Consider the following 22,204-nt stretch of genomic DNA (forward strand, 5'->3'; position numbering starts at 1 on the left):
TTCAGCACCTGAATTTGACTTAACCACGAAAATGGACCCGCAGGGCGAGGATTGTATAAATATTAGTGCGCATGCCCAACATTTCGTCGCTTATTTTTGCTTTGGCACCACAGCGCCACTTACAGGCCTGGCATACATTTTGCAGCGTTTTCATGCATTCGTGTGGACGCTCACATTTATTTTACATCTCCATCTTTACGGCAAACGTTTTGGAAAATATCAGCGTTTCGTGTTTGTTTTGACTTCGTGTGGACGGGGCCTAAGACTCAAACTCACTGCAGATCCAGACATTTGAATTGAGAAAGCCTCCTGGAGAGGTGGCGAAACGTCTTCAAATCTTGGAAACCAAGTCCAGTGGATATTTTCTGAACTTTTACAGAAAGAAACCTATTTTTTTTTATAATGTATGTTAGCATACCACAGATTCTATAAGAAATAAGAAGAGCTCAAATGTATTCATATATTTGATTTGGGTTTAGCTCTGTTTTGTCCTTAATATGCAAACTTCGTGGTAGAGATCACCAGATAAATGCTTTTCTTTCTCCATATACATGATAAAAGTGATAACTAATCTTACACAAATGCATTTTAACTTAGAAGATATTTTTATTGACTAACCAAACAAAACAAAACATAAAAAGACCTATGCAGCAATTTGATAAAAATGTCTGGAGTCAGAAAAGAAAATAGACAAAGTAAAATACATCCGCCTTGTGGAAAATACAAATATAAATCTCTGAATATGAATCTCAAGGCAAACCAGCCAGGTTCACTACTTTTGGAAACACATGATGCCTTATATAGCAAGTGGGGCAGACTTAGAAATAGATAATAAATAAAAAAAATCTAACAAACACTTAAATGGGTGCTTAGGACTAAAGAAAACGGATAAAGTAAAATATTTAACCTTTTTGAGCTTAAAAAAAAACAAATGTGGAACAATGATGAGAGACAATTAGGTACGTACCTGACTTATCACACTTCCATCATTTTGAAATGTATTTTTTTTAAAAGTCTTGCCAAATTTCACAAAAAGCTCTCTGAGAATCACCTTCCACTGGCCAGACCCTGTTATATATTCCTCAGTTTTTATTGTAGGAGTGGAATCCACTACCACAGCCTGCACTCTGGGCTCCTGACCCTTAACCCCACACTGCTCCCCGGGCGCCACACTGTTACATTTAAACAGTTTCCGTTTTATTTTTGGTAATAACTAAAATAATTTGCCTGTTGTATATTTTTAGGCACAAGGTCTAAAGGTTGGTCAAGACGTAGGGCACTGCTTCTGCACTGCATAATTTGACCTGGGGCATGGGAAATCCCTCACAGATCGAGACATCTGCCCACAGTATTTTTATTGTAGCCTCGCTATATTACCATACCATACCATACCAACTTTATTTATGAAGCACTTTATGCACAATCATAAAATACAATAAAATTATAAAATAGAAAAAAAACAGAGTGTAAAATACATATTAGTATACAAAGAGAATAAAACAAAGTAAAACCTCTCAAATTGTGCCAAAAGCCAAGGAAAAAAGACGAGTCTTAAGAAGGGACTTCAAAAACAGCAAGAGAAGAGGCCTGTCTTATGCGCAGAGGCAGATCATTCCACAGCTTACTGTAGGAGCTGCCACAGAAAAAGCACGATCCCCTCAGAGCTTTGCATTTTATATTGACTGCAACCACTGCTGACCAAAATAAGATGCAGTGGTGATATATTTTAATTTTAATTCCACCTCTCACAGTAACAACTACCATAACTAAAGAGTTAACTTGATAGTTTTATTTTTCTATCCATTTCCAGTACCCAATGACGGCCAGTCAAACTGAATACTTACAGCTTCCTGCTGGTTTCACCTCTATAGTGATACTGAGATGAATAATATAACTTATCCTGCACAAAAAGACTAAACAAACCCTGCAGAGGATCAACCATAAATTAATAACTTTTTAGACAGTCAAGGAAGAAAACAAATTAATTTAAGCATTATGTAAAATTCATAACATGTATATTTATGTATCATTTAGTATTTATGTGTAAAAAAAAAACGTGTATAGTCCCTGACATCATCAATCTTTCCTTTTCCTATTTAATATAAGAGTCCATATTACTCCAAAGTTAATTAAGTGAGCAAAAAAAATAGTTTTGGTACATATTAACAAAGAACTGGCTTAGCAACAGTCCTGGATAAGAAGTGGGACCCCTTTGATGGAAAAGCTCTAACAGTTAAAAGTCTGGGTGAACATTTAAGAAATTCCAAATACATCCCAATGTCTTTCAGTCCCTCGTTTAGTTTAGAATGGTGTGTGCATAGAGATGAAACCCTGCATAAGGAAACTAGCAGTTTCCCCTCAGGTCAAAACTTGTTTGCTTTTTGACTGTGAGTTTTTCATATCATCTTTCTTTTTATTCTTTTAAAGGAACCCTAAATGCATTTGTTGCAATGCATTTAGTAGTTTTTACCAAGCTGTTTGCAGTGTGGGAGCTGCCACTGAAAGCCTGTTAATCAAGATGACATTTCGATATGATGTACTTCATTGATATGCCAGGACTCACTGCATGGGAAGATGAATAAAACCCCTGCTAAAGGAAAAGAGAGACAGAAAACACAGAAGAATACAGAAGAAAAGACCCTGTGGCAAAAAAAAAACTGCTTTCAATGCAAAGAATCCAGCAAGTACGAGTTGTAGAGATGTAAGGAGAAGTTAGTGAGTCAGTGAGCAGATCATTTGTATGCTTGCACTAGTGTCATTCACACTTCCTCTCATAGGGCTCTTTAGTGGCATTGCCCAAACACTTAGTGTTGACTACCCAGAAGCAATGATTGGTCACAAATTGAAGACAGTTTATAGAACATGTGCGCAGATCAGTTTATTTTGACTGACTTATTTGTATCACAGGAAAAGGAATGTAGGCGTTACAGTGTGACTTCTCAACCGAAGACACGCTGATAAAAATGAGAGCCCCCGTAAAGGTTTTAACACAACTTCCTCTTTCAACAAGTGAGACTTATACCTTGCCTGTTTATCACAAGCCACTCTGACTGAGCTGTCAGCCCTCAATTTGGAAAAAAAACTTAATTGAGAATCCTTACAATCACAGCATTTATTATCTGTTACCACAATTTGACGTTCTACAACCAATAATTGCAACAGTCTGCAACAGACCCTCTTTACAAATACAATATTTCTGGAAACCCAGTTGATCATTGCCACCATTTGGTTTGGTTTACAGAGGGGAAAGGCTCTCAGTTAACCTATAGGGCTACATTGAAAATTTCCTTTTGAAATGCCACACAAAATAAACTATTCTCCCTTTTTGTTGTTTTAACTGAGAGAAATTAAAGGGGAAGAGGTATTCTCTGTGGCAGTTTGAGAGGACAATATGTCTCCAAATCAATACATTAAATTTAATTCTTACATTTAAAGAAAGGTTTCCATCTCCTATCAGCACAACTTTAAAAAAAAAAAAAACCTTCATGGTCGCAGCTTCCTTAAAGTCTAATTATTACTGTGGTGAAAATGCGTCATCCAGGTTGTATTTTAAAGTGATGGCAACCTACTGTATTCTAATTTTACAGTACTTTAACATTTTTATGTTTTTTCCCACCTGACTGAGCACATAAATAAAAATAAGCAAGCTGATAATAAATGAGCAGATTACAGATACAGTCAAACTTCTGCTTTATTTAAAAGGACAAACTGTCCGTTTGAAGAAGGAGGGAAAAAACTCTTTTTAAGACACAGGATTTTATTAAACATAAATTGCAAATAAACGATTCCCTTCTTGGCAAAACAATCTGTTTAAAAGTCTAGGTGCAGGTGAAATACGCATGTTAATCTAAAACCGTCTTCAGCAAATTGCAAACATGACATATTTTGATCGCTTGAAATCCGAATATAAACATCAGATGTTCCAGAACAATCCTGAGTTTAGATTCAATGGGATCCACTGCATGGATAAAAAGGTGCCAAATTCACAGACATACGCTGTTTATTTTCTACAACTGATGCTTCACATCTTATTAAACTAGGGCTACATGATACCAGGATAATAAGGTATCGCATAATATTATAAGATGATAAGGAAGTTATGGACTTCTAAGAAACATGTTCCAACCGTTGTGACCAATTTATGTCATGAATACTACTCTATATGAGCCCTACTATTGTTTTAGATCGATATTGATAGAATAAAAGGAATTGCAATTTTTTTAAATGTTTATTTTAATTTGAATGATTCTGAGAAATTGGTTTCATCAGAATTTTGTGGGTTCATGCAATGTGCTGGTTTATGCATATTGTAAGTGAGAAAAACTATTGTAGAGGAGAGAGAGGCCTGTGATATGTCGAAATATTTTTACAGACTTGAAGTCAAGTGATGCATGGATTTTGAGACATGCAGATTAAGCAGTCATAAATTAATTTTGTTACTTAAACCCGTAAGTTTACCCTTAAATTAAAAGCAAATGCGATGTTGCTGATACAGAATATAAAGGAAACTGTTAGTGTGTCATTGCTTAACACCTAACATGCTACCGTCTTTATCTTTAATATACGTAGTACATTTCTATATCTTGATATAATTTTAGCTGCACTTTATCTTTCAAAGGTGAATAAATAGTGGAAATAATGACGGAACATCACATCTGGGAACATTTTTTTCTTATTTTTCAAATTCCTTTTGTTAACTTTACTATTCTATCAGAAGTTGCATAGCTTTATCAAAATTATTTTATATTTTCTAAATGCCTAAATAAGTGGAATAGAATATTTTTAAATTCTTTTATTTTAACTTTTCTTTGTAAATTTGCCTTTTATATTGTTTGATTAAAAGGCAAGACTGGTAATTAGGAGGCTGTTGAAAGGTATCTTTTAACAGATTTCTTCAGATAGTTTGTTGAAATGTGGTCCATCCCCCCCGGATAGCAGTGGTGTCCCCTGCTGTGCAAACGCTCCCTTTTCAGCTCTACTTGCACATTTTTTTAACGTACTCTGACGATATGATCAGGGTCAGCTTCCATTTGCATAACCTCCAAATGCCCCAGCTTCAACTTTCCGGCTGATGTTTTGAGATGTTGCTTCAATAAAATGGTTTCTGCTTTGTGAAGCACTCCAGTCCGCCTTCACAAAGTGAAGCTGCCACCCCTGTTATTTCCTTTTTTTTCTTAGAATATTGGACAATCGTTATGTTGAAACACTTCACTTTGAGCTTAATCAAACCATGAGAAAGTTGTCTCTGTCCAGGAGTGCATTTCCAAACTATAACGGGACCTTTTCGATTGCAGTTTCCTCTTGCTCTCTGAGTGCCTTTTTATCCCATCTCAGTGCAGGACTTGATAAAATGTGAGTAATGATAAGCTCTTACTCGTTTCAGACATTATCTTTACAAGGTCTTTTGCTTTCGCTCTGAGGTTCACAGCAAAACATGTTCTACTCGGGGAAAATAAGCCTGTCTTCTTTCTAAACAATATGATTACTGGAGTTTCAGGCATTGTTTATGCTTCATGCAACTTTTTGTACATGCACCTCTAGTGCTGATATCTTTATTGATTTGTTTTAATTTAATTTCCATGATGTCACACAAGGAAGATGTTAGTTTAAGGTGTTTCATTAGGATACATTCACTGGTTTGCCTCCTTTTAACTAATAGAGGCCCCGTCCACACGAAGACGAACCCTGGCCTAAACGCACAAATTTTTCACCAAACCAGCCTCTCATCCGCACGAAGCCGGCGTTTCGGGGGTCTGTAAACGATCTTTTTTTTATTCAGCCTTCAGAGTGGGAAGATTTCGAAACGCCGTTTTCGCGTTTCCATCTTTACGCTCTAACCGCATATTTTTTTTTACAAGCATGCGTCATAGCGTCGCCTCTAAACACGCATGCGCGACCAGTATCACAACAACAATGGCGCTGTTGCTGCTAATGCTTCTCACCCTGCTGTTGGGCTTACAACAGAATCTTCTTCTTCTGGAATATCTCCAGGAAGAACAGAGCAATATCGACGACATAGTTCAGCACCTGAATTTGACTTAACCACGAAAATGGACCCGCAGGGCAACCATGTATAAATATTAGTGCGCATGCCCAACATTTCGTCGCTTATTTTTGCTTTGGCACCACAGCGCCACTTACAGGCCTGGCATACATTTTGCAGCGTTTTCATGCATTCGTGTGGACGCTCACATTTATTTTACGTCTCCGTCTTTACGGCAAACGTTTTGGAAAATATCAGCGTTTCGTGTTCGTTTTGACTTCGTGTGGACGGGGCCAGAGTTTAAAATCCTGAGGTTGTGAGTGTGAAACCCACTCCCACAAACTAACACTCTGTTCAGAGACACTGCTGATGAATGTAAATGGCTTTTACTGTATCTTGATCTCAATGTTTTTCGTGTTCATGCCATACCACTAACCTGCCTTTGGTAAACCACATACCCTCCCCTTGTTCATGGGGGCAAAAACACAGTTTTTAATCAGAAAATCAATCCAAAGCTTTATAATGTGGTTTGTTATATTGACATGTTGCTGTTTGTGTCTCTACCACAGGTTGCAGAGCCACAAACTGATTCACCAAGATCGACCTTTTCCTCATGAAAACCAACCCACATGGCGTGTTGACCCTCACACACGCTGCAAACACACACCACCCAGGCCATGTCTCAGTCCCAATCTGGTGCTAAGGTGTGCGACTGGCTGAGCATGCTGCACTTGGAGCAGTACGGCGAAGCATTCCAGGAGGCTGGGCTAGCAACGTTACATGAGTGCCGCGACCTTACGCCAGATCGGCTAGACCGGATGGGAATCACGCCTCCAGGTCATCAGAAACGAATCCTGGCAAGCCTTAACAAAATGATTGGTAGTTTTGAAGACTACCCTAACCTTTTACAGCCTGAGAGATCTGAGCCGACCTGTCATCCTGAGGTTATGAGGTTAGAGAGGCCTGTGCCTTCGCAAAGGAAAGTGGAAAGCGATAAAATGGATGTAGTTACAGGGAGACCAACACCCAGAGAGAGGGACAAACCAGTCCCAAGGCAGAGAAATGTGTCCAACATTAAAGACAACAGTATGGAACAAAGAGAACCGAAGCCCGTTCCTCAACAAAGACACCCAGCTCCTGAAAGAGGAAAGGAGGAGGAGAAGAGTGGAGCGCCGGATGAAAAAAAGGCTAAACCGGTACCAAAGGAGAGGACTAAGTTTCGTTCTGGTACTTCAGTAAACTGTCCATTTATAACTGTTGCGTCTCCACTGTCTGACATTTCTCTACCGCCTGTCCCGCCGCGCAGCACCCCTAACTGTCCCCCGCAGCGCTTCACCTCATCTCCTGGTCAACACTGTGGCTCCTCGGACAACACTGTTCCTGTACCTCCGGAAGTAAAGTGCAGGTCTTCATCCCAGAATTCCTCCCCCATCACCAGCCTTGTTTCTACAGAAGCAACGGATCAAACTCCCAGCCTCCCTTCTTGCCTAACTAGGCCTCAGACATTAGCCATCCAGCCGGCTACCCAATCTTTGGGGAGGGAAGAAATCAGAAAAGCTTCACCTATCTCCTCATCTTCGTCTCCCACTGAGGACAGACACATCCCACCTCTTCCTCCAAAAGTAGGACCTAAAGGTCCACCTCCCATCCCTCAGCGGGTTCCTCTACAATCTCCTAAAACACACAGGTGAGCCCTGCATCAACTTCAGTCTGATGAGAAGAGCAGGTAACAGGCAGCAAGCAGGAAACAAAATAAAAATTAAAAAGAGGTCATTTATTTTAGATTCTAAGATATAAAAACACATATAGAAGAAGTGTGAAATATATGTGTTCATCAGGTAAGTGTGCCTATTTTTAATATGAGATTTAACAAACAGGCTTTTTCCAGTCAGCAAAGATCACCATCATGGTCTGAAGTTGGAAATCTGATATGCCAACCCCGATTTTAACTTTTGAAGGACTATAACACCACACCACAGGAAAATGTGGCACAGTTTCTTTGATAAAGAGGCTTTTTAAATTTATTACATTATGCCCGTCTATGGAGCAAAGGATATATTTCGAACAATGCTATGACATATTATTATTGTGACATAAATTTAACGTTTATCAAACATAGTTTTTGGTTGGAATAAGTAGAGAAGGAAAATAGCTACAACTGGTAGCTTGCATGTGTTTAATAAACAAGGCTGGAACTGAGTTAAAGTAAAATCAGTTGAAGTATTTCACACATTCCTTTTTCCTCTTTTCAAACCCCTGCTCCACCTTCCTTTTCCTCTATCACTTCCTGTATCTGCTCGGTTGAATGTAGTTTAAAAACAAACATGCAAAATCACACTTGAAGTAAACCTATTTACTTCACTACCTTTAGGCTATTTTGAAGTATTTCCTATCCTTCTGCCCTTTTTAAAACTAGGTGTACATGTTTTTTTCTGTATTAAGTCCACTAGCATCCAGCTGGAGGACTTGACCGGTGTTTCCATTGAAATTAGACTGGTTACTTGTTAGAAAGTTAAAACTACTATTGCAAGCAAAAGAAATAGACCCAAAAACATCAATGATGATAGTAAATTGGTTAGATTTACTGGGAAATGTGAGTCAATAAGAGCTCTGCTTTGACTTATTCTGACCTACAGCTCCACCTACTGGCCAAGCTGTGACAGTGTACCCCTTATCATTTTTAAGGTGTGCAGGAGATTTTCATATTGCAGTTTCTAGCACTTCCCCTAAGTAAAATTAAGCACTTCCTAGTACTGACAAACTGTAACACACCAGTTTTGTGGGTTTGCTGAAACTATACCTGGTTGATTCTCTGATAAAATATTGCTCATACTTTACAGGAGAAGTGTACATAACGCAACTAGGAAGAAAATGATCTAGTTTTTAAGCTTTTCCTGCAGTTGCTACCCAATGTACAGTGTTCAAAAATTCATATTCATACTTTACTTCAACCTGGAGAAAAGTTAGTTTTGTTTATATTGGCTGATTCCTGTTAATAGTATTTTTTTGCATGTTTGGCAATGATGGCAAACCAGACAGATAACCGCTTTCTCTTATTTTTTTTTTTCTCTCCACACTAGGGAAACCTGAAGCTTAACCTTGTGCTTCAGTTCAATTTCAATTCAGTTTATTTATATAGTGCCAATTCACAACACATGTTATCTCAAGGCTCTTTACAGTTTACCAGATCTTACAGTCAAAAAGCTTGTGTCTATAGAGTGCTTCTGTCATGACTAACACTCGCCTGTGTTTTTAAGGGAAACTAGCTTTAGAAAGTGTGAGGAAGTCACAATGCAGAACAACAAGCAGCAGTTTTCAAACTCTCCCCATCAGCTTGGAGAAAGAGAGGGTGGAAAATATAGATTGAGAAGTCTAAAGTGATTTGTGACCAGGAAGTATCCCCGGACTTCTTGCAGCCTTCGTCAGCACACATACTCTATAGATGAGACTTTCTTTCTTCCTTGTCAGTGTAGTGTGGCGTTCTGCCCCCTCCCCTTTTCTGGTTACAAAGTCATTTCCTCCTGCTTTTTTTTTTTTTTTTTTTTTTTTGATGCGTTTGTGTTTAAGATGGTATCATCATGGAAGAGGACTCCTCATGAACATGTTATGGAAGGTAATGTTTATATAAAACAAGTCTTTTTTTGAGTTGGGTTTGTGGTGGGTAGAAGCTGAGCCTACAGTCTACAGAAACAGGTTGCAGTTAGAGGAGCATCTGTCTATTCGCTAGTTTTATCTTGAGAAGAACGAGCAGATATCGATGAGTTCTCTTAGAGTTTTTCTTTTTTTTTTTTTTTTGTAAGGCTTGGTCCTGCCCAGCGGTGGACAGTCACTGCAGAACTGATGGTCTTATCGGTGCTTTTAACCTTTAGATCTTCCCACTTCAGAGAGCTAACGCATCGGATTAAAAAGTGGGATACGATGCGGCTTATCTTATGTGTTTTTGTTTGTTTTCATCTTATGAGTTTTTTAAAAGCAAAGTAACAAATGCTATTTATAGCAGAGCTCCTCGCTTAGCTGCTGTGCTGCATTTAGTTTGCTTTTAACCAATGTTTGCAGCAGATACACTTGCTAATTAAAAATAACCCAAAACAAACCAAAAAGAAAAACGCCCCTTGTTTTTCAAACCCAGTTACCAAATACTTTGTGAACCATTGTTCGGGACGTTGGTTTTTAACTGCCTAAAAACCGAATATACATAACGTGGGTGGAGAAAAGCAACAGTCATTGTTTCTTCAGGTTACAGTCATGGTTATTTAGAAGAGATGGAGTTAAATATAGAGCCAAGCTAGCAAACCCCACTCTGCACTCTTCCTCTGAGAAAAAGAGGGAACTAGGGGCCTGTTTCCCGTTATTGTCTGTGTTTTTTTTTTTTCTTTCTTTTCTGATGCTCAGTGGTTTGATTTAAGAAAGAAAAACCAGGATATAACTGAGTCTGATGAGTAATTTGTGCAACAAAGATTGTGTTTTTCAATAACTGCTGAAGTGCCATTAGGCAGCAAAGTATCTGCTCACAGAAGACGTCTGCAGCTACCTCCTCTGGAGGAGATGCAGCACAGTGGTAAAGAATGACTTTTTGCATTTCCCTGCCTTTTTATGTAAGCTTTCACTTTTTCACATTTTGCATATGTGTAGGGTGGAAAGAAGTAAAACGTTTATTTATTTTTTTTTTAATCTAGTTTGTTTGAAAAGTCTGTTGTGCACTTTGACTCTACTACTTTTTAAAGCGACCTTTCACTGTAGTTGCAGCTGCACATCTTTAGGGATATGTCTCTACCAGCTGCGCATTAGCAGAGAATTAAAATCTGTTTATTTTATGAAAATCAACTCTCTATACTGTATTCCAGTTTCTGATTGAGGTTCAGGTGACTCTATTCCTGCATGAATATGCTTTGATGGAAACCGTCCCACTGGGAGTCCAGCTGTATATTTTGGCTGGTCGTCCCGCTGGAGTGTGAATCCCAATCCCTTAAGTAAAGTGTCTCTACAGCATTTTCCTAAAGATTTGGGCTTTGCCTTCTAGTTATTTAAAATTTAATCGTCTGTTCTACTATGGCAGCATGTGGGGGCAGAATAGGAACTACCAATTGTTTTCACCTGTAGACTCTTGGTGTAGAATTGCACATTTGTTAGCTTGGGAACTTTTCACAGTTGACAGTTATTATCATGAGCTGGATTTTCAGAAACTGTGAGAGAATGGGATAAAGAGGAACTTTCACAATAGTGGACTCACAGAAATGTCCGATTTTCCTGGCAGCTTACCAACAGTTAAACTGTGCGCAATTTTTATTAGAATTTTGTAAATAATACTGTGGAATACGTGTGTATTGAATCATCTCATATTTTTAGTTGTACAATTAAAAAAACAATATAAAAAGTAATTTCATGTTATGCTAGTTTGTATTTTAGGACAGAGAGAAAAATCTCAACAACATTCAAAAGGATGTTTACAGATTTTAAATTGGTTTGCTTGTTATTATCAGACTGTAGGACTATAGCTTATAACCAGATTATCTCGGTTGATTTTGGACTCAAAGCTCTTTGTAAAGGCTTCTTAAATCCTTTTGGGGTTTTTTGGGATCTTCTTTGCAAGCTGGAAGCATCAGTTCTTTCTACAGAGAGGATTTAGATCTGGAAACTTGTGAAGCCGTTTCCTGACTTTCATGCCACTTGATTAAGCCCCTGCGATATGTTAGGCCTAATGACTCTTCCACAACCCATCTTTAGTTTTATCATCCTAAATTTCACATTTAACAGTCCAGTTTATTGGCCCCTTTAATTCTATGATATCCCTCTAGCAGAAAACATAAATATTTCCCAAAGCGTAAATTTTTTCCCTAATGCTTGAGAGTTGAGATGGGATGAGCCACCACAGTTTTCCTAATTTACTTTGATGTTTACTAGAAAAGTTGGACCCGTAGATGTGTACTCAATAGCAGAGGGTGGACAATTTTAACCCAGGTGTTCTCCATTACTGTAGTCCAGTTGTCCTCAACATTCTCGCGGTCCTTCTCGCACCAGGAGACTTAACATGGTGCTCCGGATCAAGGATGGAGGATTGCTTTTTTATTCCCTCTCCTTCCCATCGATGCTTTATGTAACATTAAACTTTCCTCTTTGATGGTAAAACATTAAATATGGGGGGAAATAAGACGGACAGTGATGTCATGGCAAAGGTGACCTGCATACATTTTAAACCCTCCATCCCAAAATGGGATGAGGCATAAAATGCACATGAAAGATTTTTTTTAAGTATGGCAATTTTCATATCTACATCTATTAGCAACCAATGTGATGCATCGTTCCTTGTGGATTATTTTCCACGCATTGAGGCTTTCTACACTCCAAACACAAGCCTATTGATAATCTATTGTTAAATGTTTTGTTTTTCATTGTGCAATTTGCACGTCTCTGCGTTGAGTCCTTCCAAATGATTTATCGATATCCGCCGTCTGACCAAAGACCTTAAGACTGTGATGAGAAGTTTTTATGTTATGAAATAGTCTTAACCACCGGTCTCCTGACTGAATATGACGGAAGCTTTGCTAGCAGTGTGTGGATGTTTCTTGTTGATTTTATTAGCAGGGGGAAGTGGTGCGATGAGTAAATACAGTCATGAAGGGCTGATTAATAAACGGCTCCATGTTTAGAGCCAGATTTTAACCAGGCAGCTTTTTTTTAGAAGCCTTAAGGAAAAGAAACTAATAAAAGCATTAGTTCGTTATGGATTATGCTAGGTCAGCAACTAATGAGTATTTTGCAAATTGATTAAAATGTTGATTATTTTTTTAATTAGTTGATTAATAATCGGCCAACCAAAGGTTCTTTAAAGAAGATGTTTTTCTAAATTAAACCAGGTGAAACTAAAACTTTTCCACTTGTGGAGTTCTAGATACAGCAGATTGACAGATGACATTTTTTTTTTTTTTTTATGTAAAATATTCTTTTTACTATTTTGGTATAATTGCTGCTCAAAGTGGGTCTCTCTTTCAGCTAAAAGCATGTTTTAGAGTCTCTATACACCATTTAAGGATTAATCGATTACTAAATTAGTTGACGATTATTTCAATTGATTGATCATGGTTAATCTGATTAATTGTTTCAGCCCTAGATTATGCACACTTTTACAAACAGCGATAATCATCTGGCTAAATCTGGTTCCAAGAGATAATCAGAATGTTGTCCACATGGGGTAGGGAAGAAACAGGTGGATTAAAATGGGCGGAGTGGAGGTCAGGATTTGAATTGTCACATTTTGGACGCAAAAGTCTGTATCTTATTTTTTTTTTTTGCTTGCCTGAAAAGGTACACCACTTATCCTTACAGTCGGTTTTATCAGGTGTCCTTAGTTTTTGTGCACATTAAATATTTTTTGTGTAAATTTTAATTGTTTTTGCTTTTCTCTCTTAGCTTAAACTCCTTAGTTCAGGAAGTAAACTGGCCCTTGGTGTGGTTCACACTTTAGTGAGCTCTAGTTTAAGATGCAGTAGTCATGTGGCTGCTGCGTGGGTGGTGACTCTACATAATGTTGTGAAAACTAGACACTGGAAGTTTTCTTTTTGTTCTGAGCATCAGTTCAGTCTTAGACCTGGCTTCCTTTTTTATGAAACTGAAACATATAATTCCAGTTGCTTCAGCCTTAGATCTGTTACGCATTTGTTCTTGGAAAATTAACCAACATCAGTGGAAAAAATTGACAACATTGTAATGATACAGAAATAAGGTCTTCAGCTAATGTCATTATTAAAAAAAATACCACAACTAGAAGAGAGATTGACACTTTTGAAAGATTTTGCAGATGTTTGTTTTGCTTTTTTAGGAACTTAGACTTACCTCCCTGGTGGTTTGAGGTACAGTATTTATACATCTTTTATCTGTTTGTTAGTGATGTGTTTCAAGGTTTAAGTGAAAATGTATGCTGCTTCAGTCTCAACAAACCTTTAAGTTATAGATCAAGCTGTAGTTGATTCAAAGGAGCGGAGGCTGCAAGCCAGAAGGATCTATGGCCTGATTCAACTCGGATTTTGACAATAACAAATCTGCAGAACATCTAATTAGTTTAGTTTTATTAGGATCCCCATTAGCTGCCAAAGAAATGGCCTAAATTCCTGGGGTCCTCATATAAAGAAATTACATTATGAACAAACCATTAAAAAAATGCACAAGTTGCACAGTAGGAAATAATAGGAACATTAAAAAGTGTAGAAATATACAACATAAATACACAGGTCAGTTTATCATGTCATCTGCAGTAGTTCTGAAGACAGTATCTTTTTGAAGCTTGTTCTGTTCTGGACTCTTGGCGTGGTTATTGGCAGTTGGTTCCAGTAACAAATGGTTCTATGTACACTGTAGATTTTAGATAGTTTGTTCTCGGTCGAGGGAGTTTAATGTCTCCAACTAGTGCCTGCCTTGTTGATCTAATGATTCAGAGATTATGGGTTTTGTTTTTTTCTTTGCTTTTGGACAGGTGAGATGGGGTGATCTCTAGAATGATTCTGTAAACAAATGAATGACTTAGTTGAAAGGCAGACATCCAGTTAACTTTAGCATACAGCGTACAGTCATTAGGAATTCCCCCCCAAAAAGAAAGAAAATTAAAAACAATAGACTGGACTTTATTTCCAAGTCTGAAGACTTTTCGCTTCCCATCCAGGAAGATTTTTCAATTCCAAATGTCAGGAATAGCGTTGAGTTTGGGTCTTGTTGGAGGTTTCTTCCTGTTAAAAGGGAGTTTTTCCTCTCCACTTTCGCTATAAGCATGCTTAGTGTGAGGGATTGAATCCGAGTCAATGAGTTGATTTTCCTTAGATAACTTTGAATCAATTTGACTGCAGGATCTGGTGAGAAGACGTGTTGTGAATTGGTGCTATATAAATAAACTGAATTGAATTGAATTGAGTTCGAGGTTTTATACAGTAGCCCAACAAAGCCTTGTTTTTGCTTTGAAAACATGCAAATTGGAACAGACGAAGGGGTCCATCCATTTGAAATAGGGGGTCGCCTAGCTTTAGGAAGGGTACATAATTTTGTAATTAATCTTATTGACCCATGGTTCATACTGTCTACCATTTAGAAACTGAACAGAAGCATCCATATAATTCACATCAATACTTTAAAATTAAGATCTTTTGAACATTTATTCATTTTATAATAAAAGGACATATTTTCAATTTTAATCAGTTTTATGTCATACTTTCAAGAGTTTCCTAGAGCTCATTAATTAAATGCCATTGATACGTATTAATGGAATTTAATCGATGAGTTCTAGGAAACTTGATTGTATGATTGTAGATATAAACTTGAGTTGCTAGAGTTTCTTATTAAACGTTTTACCAAGATTCTTTATCTGAGCTGTTAAAAAATGTGTTTTGTTTTATCAGCGTTAAGGACAAGCTGCAAATTATACAATGTGTCTAGAAGTCTTATTTAAAGCCAGTTGAAGATACTAGAGGGTGCAGTGAGTGATAATGGACCTTGTACAGAACTTAAAGCCTTTTTAACTTGTATAACCTCAAAGAAAGAAGCTTTTGTGGACAGCTAGGATTCTGCTGGTGAGACAGTTTGCAAACCAACCAACTGCTTGCTGAGAAGCCCTAATCTGTTTAAAACAATCCAAAGTGGTCTATATATGAGAGAAAAATGAAAAGACATTGCAGTTCCATAGAGGCAACACAAATAGTTAAAGAAAATAAGGGTAAGACATTAAAATAAGAGCATCATATAAAAAAAAATTAAGTGCTAAAAAAAGATTGATAAATTACTTTAAAAAGATCACGAGAATGTAATGAAAAAAAACTGAAAACTTTACTAATTATGTTTAGATAGCAGAGTCTATAAGGTGTTATTAATCTTGATTTAAAGCAATTAAGGCCTCAGCACTTTCTGAGTTTTCAGAGTTTATTCCACATTAGTGAAACATAGGAACTAAACGCTGCTTTTCTTAGTTTGGTTTTGGTTCTAGGTATGCCAAGTATAATGAAGTCATTAGACCTGGGAGGTTGAAACCCTGGCAGCAAGTCTGTAATATATTTTGGAGCTAAGCCATTCAGTGATTTATAGTGTAACACAAGGATTTAAAAAGTCTATTCTCTGACATACAGGGAGAAATTGTAATAAATTTAGGATAGGGGTGATGTGCTCCGCTTTCTTAGTTTTGGTGAGGACACAGGCAGCTACATTCTGGATCACCTGCAGCTGTTTGAAGACACCATTACAGTTATCTATTCTACTAAAGATGAATGCATAAATGAGTTTTTCAAGATCCTGATAAGATCTTAGTCCTTTAATACCAGAGATGTTCTTTAGGTAATAGAAAGCTGATTGTTTTTCACAGTCTTTATATGCCTTTAAAGGTTCAGGTGAGCCCATTACTACACCCAGATTTCATCACCAACTAGAGTACTCTTTGAGAAGCCCAAAATAAAGTAATCGAGTGAAAAAACTGCAAACAATATTTTATACATCCGGTTTCAAAATGTAACATGCATGAAAAAATACTTACCAGCAATAGCATAATGCATCAGTCATGATACAATACAATCCAAGAAAACAGGTGATGTGTTGAAGACTGAATGTCTTTAGCAGCTTTCAAAGCAACCCAATAAACAGATCTGCTTTTTTAAATTAATCTTAGCCCTGACGATTATTTCTATTAAAGAATATAAGTAATTTGGTGACAATTGTATCAGATTTATTCACATTTCATAGGTTATTACCGTCTTAAATGTGATTTCTAATGGTCTCAATCAGGGATTATTTTTTATTATTATTTTTACTTGCTGAAGCCTGGAAACTATGGATATCCTTTGAATAATCTTGCAGGTATTTAAAATTTTAATCGCTGCCTAAGATAATTAACTTTTATCTACAATGTCCTTATAAAATGGTAAAAGTATGACAGCATTAATAATATTTGGTTGATGATAGGGATCTGGTGCAACCAGCATGCATTTCCAGGTTTTATCTTGTGTGTGTGTGTTGATGTCATATCAGTGGTACTGCAGGTACTGTTTATTTACACTGTGACTGTGTCCCACAGCTTGAGCATGTTAGAACCTGCAGCTTAACCAGGAAGCAAAGAAGGAAAAACAGAAGAGTTTTCTCTCTCTTGGATCAGTTCATGTGCAGTTCTAGACAAGTTTTTATACCTTGATTCACTCTTTTTGATCCGGTTCGGGTGGATGAATATTTAGCAATCATACTTGTATAAGTATGAAGTTTCCCATGCAGTGATTTCTCTAGTTTCAACACAGGGAGGAGTGAGGTGTCAAAGGAGAACCGTTTGACAGAGGATGTTCAAACTCGGCATTCTGCGTGGATTTTTCACCCGATCTGATGCCACCATGGTGTCAGAGGACTCCTCTTCCTCTCTCCATTGCCCTGCTGACCTATCCTGTTCGTTTTTACCCCCCAGCCCCTCTGCAACCAAGACTGGAACTGAGGAGCTGATCCAGAGAAACACCACTCCGCAGATCCCACTTCGCAGCAGGACGCCGCAAACACAGGAAAACAGCCAGCTGTCCGCTCAGCCTGAATCACAGCCCGCTCTGCCTGCAAGGAGGATCTGCAAACCTCCTTGTGAGTTCAGCAACATTCACGATAAGCAACAATTTCCTAAAATATGTAGATCCAGACTCAAAGTGAAAGAAGTATTTCCGTTCACATTCTGAATGTCATCTGTTGAATTCATGAAATGAAACCAATGTAAATAATTGTCAGAGAAATGACGATGCAGAAGGTTTATTCAGAACATTTCAGAACTATTTTCACAGTAAATCAGTGTACTTGTTAAAACTGAGGTAAACTTTCTAGATGCCCCAGACAGATCCGTACGATTTAAGAGATGTGTTATTATAACAAGATAATCTGGTTCATCTCTGGGTTGGAACGGTGCTGCAGACTTTTTCACCACCTGGTTCCTACTTTAACTTTACAGGAACAGCTTCTATTTATGGCATTTATTCAAAACCTAATACTTCGGCATTCTAAGTTCCTACCGCTCTTATAGTGTTACGAGTCTTTAAAACAGACAAAGTATGTCCTTCCAGCACCTGAAAGCTGTCATGCTCTTCCTGGTAGATCAAAGTTATGTCATGGTTGGCATCAATGTTATGTAGGTCAAAAAAACTCCTCTTTATTTCTGGTACTTTGGTTCCAAACAGTTTTTTTAACAGGAACCTACGACTCTTCTGTTTTTTTCCAACCCTTTGTTTATCTGCAGGATTTTGTTTAGGACTGCAAAGCTGAAAGAAATCTCTCACATGTATTGTTGCTTTTCTTTCATAATTACTACTTGCATCCTCATGCTTTTAAATAGATTTGTATTTTTGTCTTTGTAAGATCCTTTTTTCAGTGCATCCTCATCAGAATTATTTGGAGCAGTAAAGCAGAAGCTGGCTTAAGATATTTAAAAATGTTTCATTATGTTTCAGTTTAAATCAACATGTCTCTAACAGTAATTTTATCCGACATCTTGGCTTAAAAAACAGGCTGTTTTATAGTTAAAGAATGAAGTGCTACGGGTCCCTTATAACAAAGCAAATGTTTGGACATTTATAATTAAAATCATAACGTTTACAAGAAAAAGAAATATTGCACTCCCTATCAAAATATTAGCACTGTTTAAAAAAAATCAAGAATTTGTATTTTTCACTGTGGAATGTTCACTTGCAGTTTTATAGGCAACTTCGCTCCTCCAGCTCCACTGTCCTGCAGCTTTTGCATGCATCCCTGCTCCAACTCGCCTGAAACAAAAGGCGAAATTACCTCCTTGGCATGTTGGTAGGTTTAGCAGAGGCCTGGCCATGAACCATTTACTTGTTTCAGGTGTGTTGAAGAAAGGATACATGCAAAAGCTGCAGGACAGTGGCGCTCGACACCAACGCTCCAACCCCAGAGCTTAATATTGCAGAAAGACATGACAGCAAGAGCCTTAATACTTGACCAAAAATAACATTGAATCCTGTATTTGTTGCAGAGTTTGGATTTTAAAACCCTGGTGTCTGAAACTTTTGATGAGCTGCTGAGCAGCCTATTTCAGTTAAACTGTTGTTGATTTTTTTAAGCTTGCCTGCTCAGAACTTTTGTTCCTAGCTCCTGCTTCTTTTTTTTAGCATTGTGAAACTTCTTAGGCTTCACTGTAGCAAAATGCTAATACTTGCACTTTTAAAAAAAACTAGTCTACACATTTTGAAACATTGCAATGGCTTAAAAAGTTGCAGCTTGATTTTAGAAGAAGGAAATAAATTCCTTTAAGCAAAGCAATGATTTCAACACTTGTGGAAATAACCTTGTCTGCATGGTTTAAATGCTGGAGGCAATATTATTTGTCCTTGACGATTAGTCTCAATCATGACACAAGTAAAGGTATGTGTGCACAGTCTTCAAAGCCGCCCTCACACACGTCTGCACAGTTTAGTAAGCTCTAAACAAAGAGGGAACATCTTGTAATGCTGATTGTATACTGCTAAATGAGCACGGTTTAAAAAATGAAACGGGAGAGATTATATCTCAGAATATGCAACATGGAATCTGGAGGATCTGATGATGTGGGCCATATGAGCATTTGCCCAGGGCAGAATTAGAAAAGAGGTATGCACACACACTAGATTAAAAGATAAAGAAATTAAAATAAAAACACCAACCCTCAAGTTTCACTGTAAACAAATTTTCAAATGCTTTTACACATGTGCAGTTAACAGGGAACTGGCGCCCTCTATTTGTTGCTGAGAATAAAAAGACTTTTTATGTGCCTTAGTGGAACTGCACTTTGTTTTTACCCCAAAACAGGATTCTTTTTTTATTTGATAGCTTTGGTAGCAGAAGAAGGAGCTCACCCTGTTTTCAGTAAAACGTTGTACAGGGATGTAGCCCCTGTTCTTTATTTTTGGTGTGTTAGGGTTATGTTAACAAGCACGTTTGACTGTATAGACAGCACTGTGTCTTACAAAGTGTCAATCAGATAATTTTGCGCCATCTCAACCTGTTGAAATAACAAGAATAAGCAGAGGAACAATTTGAAAAATGTGCTCCTTCCCTCTTGTTGGGTGGTTTTAAGACAGGCAGTACTCAGGCAGCTACTCTAAAGGAAAACACAAACTTACTTGCAGTGAGAATAAACCAATCTAAGGAAGAACTCATAGTGATTTCAAGTATACAGTGATTTTTGGTTAAAGCTAAAGACAAAAGAGAAGGAGGTGGAACCTTTTCTTCTTTTGGGCTGGTAGGTCAAATTTTTTATTTACATACAAATATCCAACTGATCCAAAAAATTTAAATTTCCTAATTATTGCTTAAAGCTTGAATGATGAACTGTTGTCTTTTGTAATGGTCATTTTTTTCTCTCTCTAATTAAAGTTCAAACAATGCATATTGCATAACATTATCTGATATTACTTGTTTTACTTTATACACATGAATTTGGGAGATCTTTTCATAAATATTATTCCATCTATTTAGATTTTTGTTGTTGTAAATAATCCTTTGTATATTCATAAATCTTCCTTCTGGTCTCATTATTTTATACATTGATATTTTGCATGACATAAGGCAGGCAGTTGTGCTTCAAATTTGATACCTAGTTCAAATACAACCCCCCCCCCAAAACGTTTTCTTTCTTGCAAGGACAGAAACTGCAAGAAACAAACTTGAACCTGGTTATGCAATCAAATTCTTTAGAGTATTTTTGCAGGTATACTCTTCTGTGACCAACACAGCTCGTAACCCAGCAGGTATTTCTGCATTTCCTTGAATGGTCGTGGTTGTAAGCACACAGAGACTAAAAAAATGCATATAATGTGTCATCTTCAGACCTCATGTTACTAGCAAGAACAATATCTCACAAAAGTTAGTACATCTCTCACCTTTTTGTAAATATTCTACTGATTAACTTCATAGGACAACACAGGAGATATGACACTTTAAAACAGTTCAAAGTAGTCGGATCAGAATTGTATAACAGCAAACATTCTTTGTCCTTTCAGAATAACTCCAGTCAGTCGGTAACATCTAAACACATTTGACATAAAATGAGTGAAAAATAAGTGAAAATGTCCAAAATGTGTCTTTTTGATGTCTTGCTCCCACATTCTCTCGTACTGATCACTGAGAGTTCAAAAATGTATCTTAGCTCTCTGAGGATCTGAAAAACTCCCATAAAGATTAAAGATGGCCTCGATGGTAACAACATTGTCAACACCCTGAAACTGAGCTGCAGCGCAGTGGCCAAGATCATACAGTGGTTAAACAGGACACGTTCTAGACACAGCAAGCCTCGCCGTGGTCAACCAGCAAAGTTCAGTGCAGGGCGTATGAATGCTGCCAGCATTGCTGCAGAGGTTGAAGGACTGGAGGCTCAGCCTGTCGGTGCTCAGACCATACACCGCATTCCGCTTCAGTTTGGTCTGCATGCCTCTTCTAAAGATGATGTACGAGATGGCCTTAAAATTAAACAGCTTGCTGAAGACAAAGAGACTAAGGAGGTGAAAACCTGGAAATATGTCCTGTGGTCAGATGAGACACAGACCTATTTAGACAGCTGGGGTCAAGAAGGGGAGGGCTACAAAGATCAGCCGGTGGTGGGAGTGTACAGCTTTGGGGCCTCATGAATGATGGTAATTTTGGTAATTGAGGGAATCATAAATGCAAATGTATGTGATTTGTTCACTATTTGATATGGCCTCAAAGAATCTTCAGTGTTTAAAAAAAACTGAGAGAGGTTTACTAACCTTGAAACCTTGTTGAATGATTGTTTGACTCTATTGATCTCACAGTGGAGAAATTTACTCGCTACATCTTATATATATATATATTGCACTGGGTGTCAAATATAAAGATACAGTTTATTGCACAGGGTGTCAAATAGTAATTGCACATTATACATTGCACAAGTAACTGCTGTTGTAGCGTCGCATTGTAGAGTCTGGTTGCAGCTCCTTTTTACAAACAGGGTGTAAAAGTCTTTCACTAAAGGAGCTGCTCAGCTCCTCTGCAGTCTGATGCAGAGGGTGGAAGGTGTCGTCCATGATGGATCTAAGCTTGGAAAGCACCCTCCTCTCGACCACTTCCTCCACTGAGTCCAGAGTGTTGTTACAATATCCTCTGAGTGGAGAGCCTGTGTGTCTAGTACCTCAGGGAGGTAATGTTTGTAGGTTTCTAAACTAATGTCTAAAGATGGATCTCTTAAGATTTAAATAAGAGGTGTTTTTTTTTTTCTACTTAAAA

At 37.7% G+C, this 22,204-nt stretch overlaps 1 protein-coding gene across 1 annotated transcript in view; it reads left to right on the top strand.

The window, feature by feature from the left end:
• Positions 1-22,204, top strand: part of arap1 (ArfGAP with RhoGAP domain, ankyrin repeat and PH domain 1) — an 82,124-nt gene that overhangs the window by 17,525 nt on the left and 42,395 nt on the right. The window contains exons 2-3 of the mRNA XM_015386180.1: positions 6,553-7,670; positions 17,397-17,560. Coding sequence (XP_015241666.1) covers positions 6,661-7,670; positions 17,397-17,560 — 1,174 coding nt within the window. The 5' untranslated portion in view covers positions 6,553-6,660. The remainder of the gene's footprint in view (positions 1-6,552; positions 7,671-17,396; positions 17,561-22,204) is intronic.

This window comes from Cyprinodon variegatus, unplaced genomic scaffold, assembly GCF_000732505.1.
Source record: "Cyprinodon variegatus isolate N-32 unplaced genomic scaffold, C_variegatus-1.0 Scaffold358, whole genome shotgun sequence".
Classification (NCBI taxonomy): domain Eukaryota; kingdom Metazoa; phylum Chordata; class Actinopteri; order Cyprinodontiformes; family Cyprinodontidae; genus Cyprinodon; species Cyprinodon variegatus.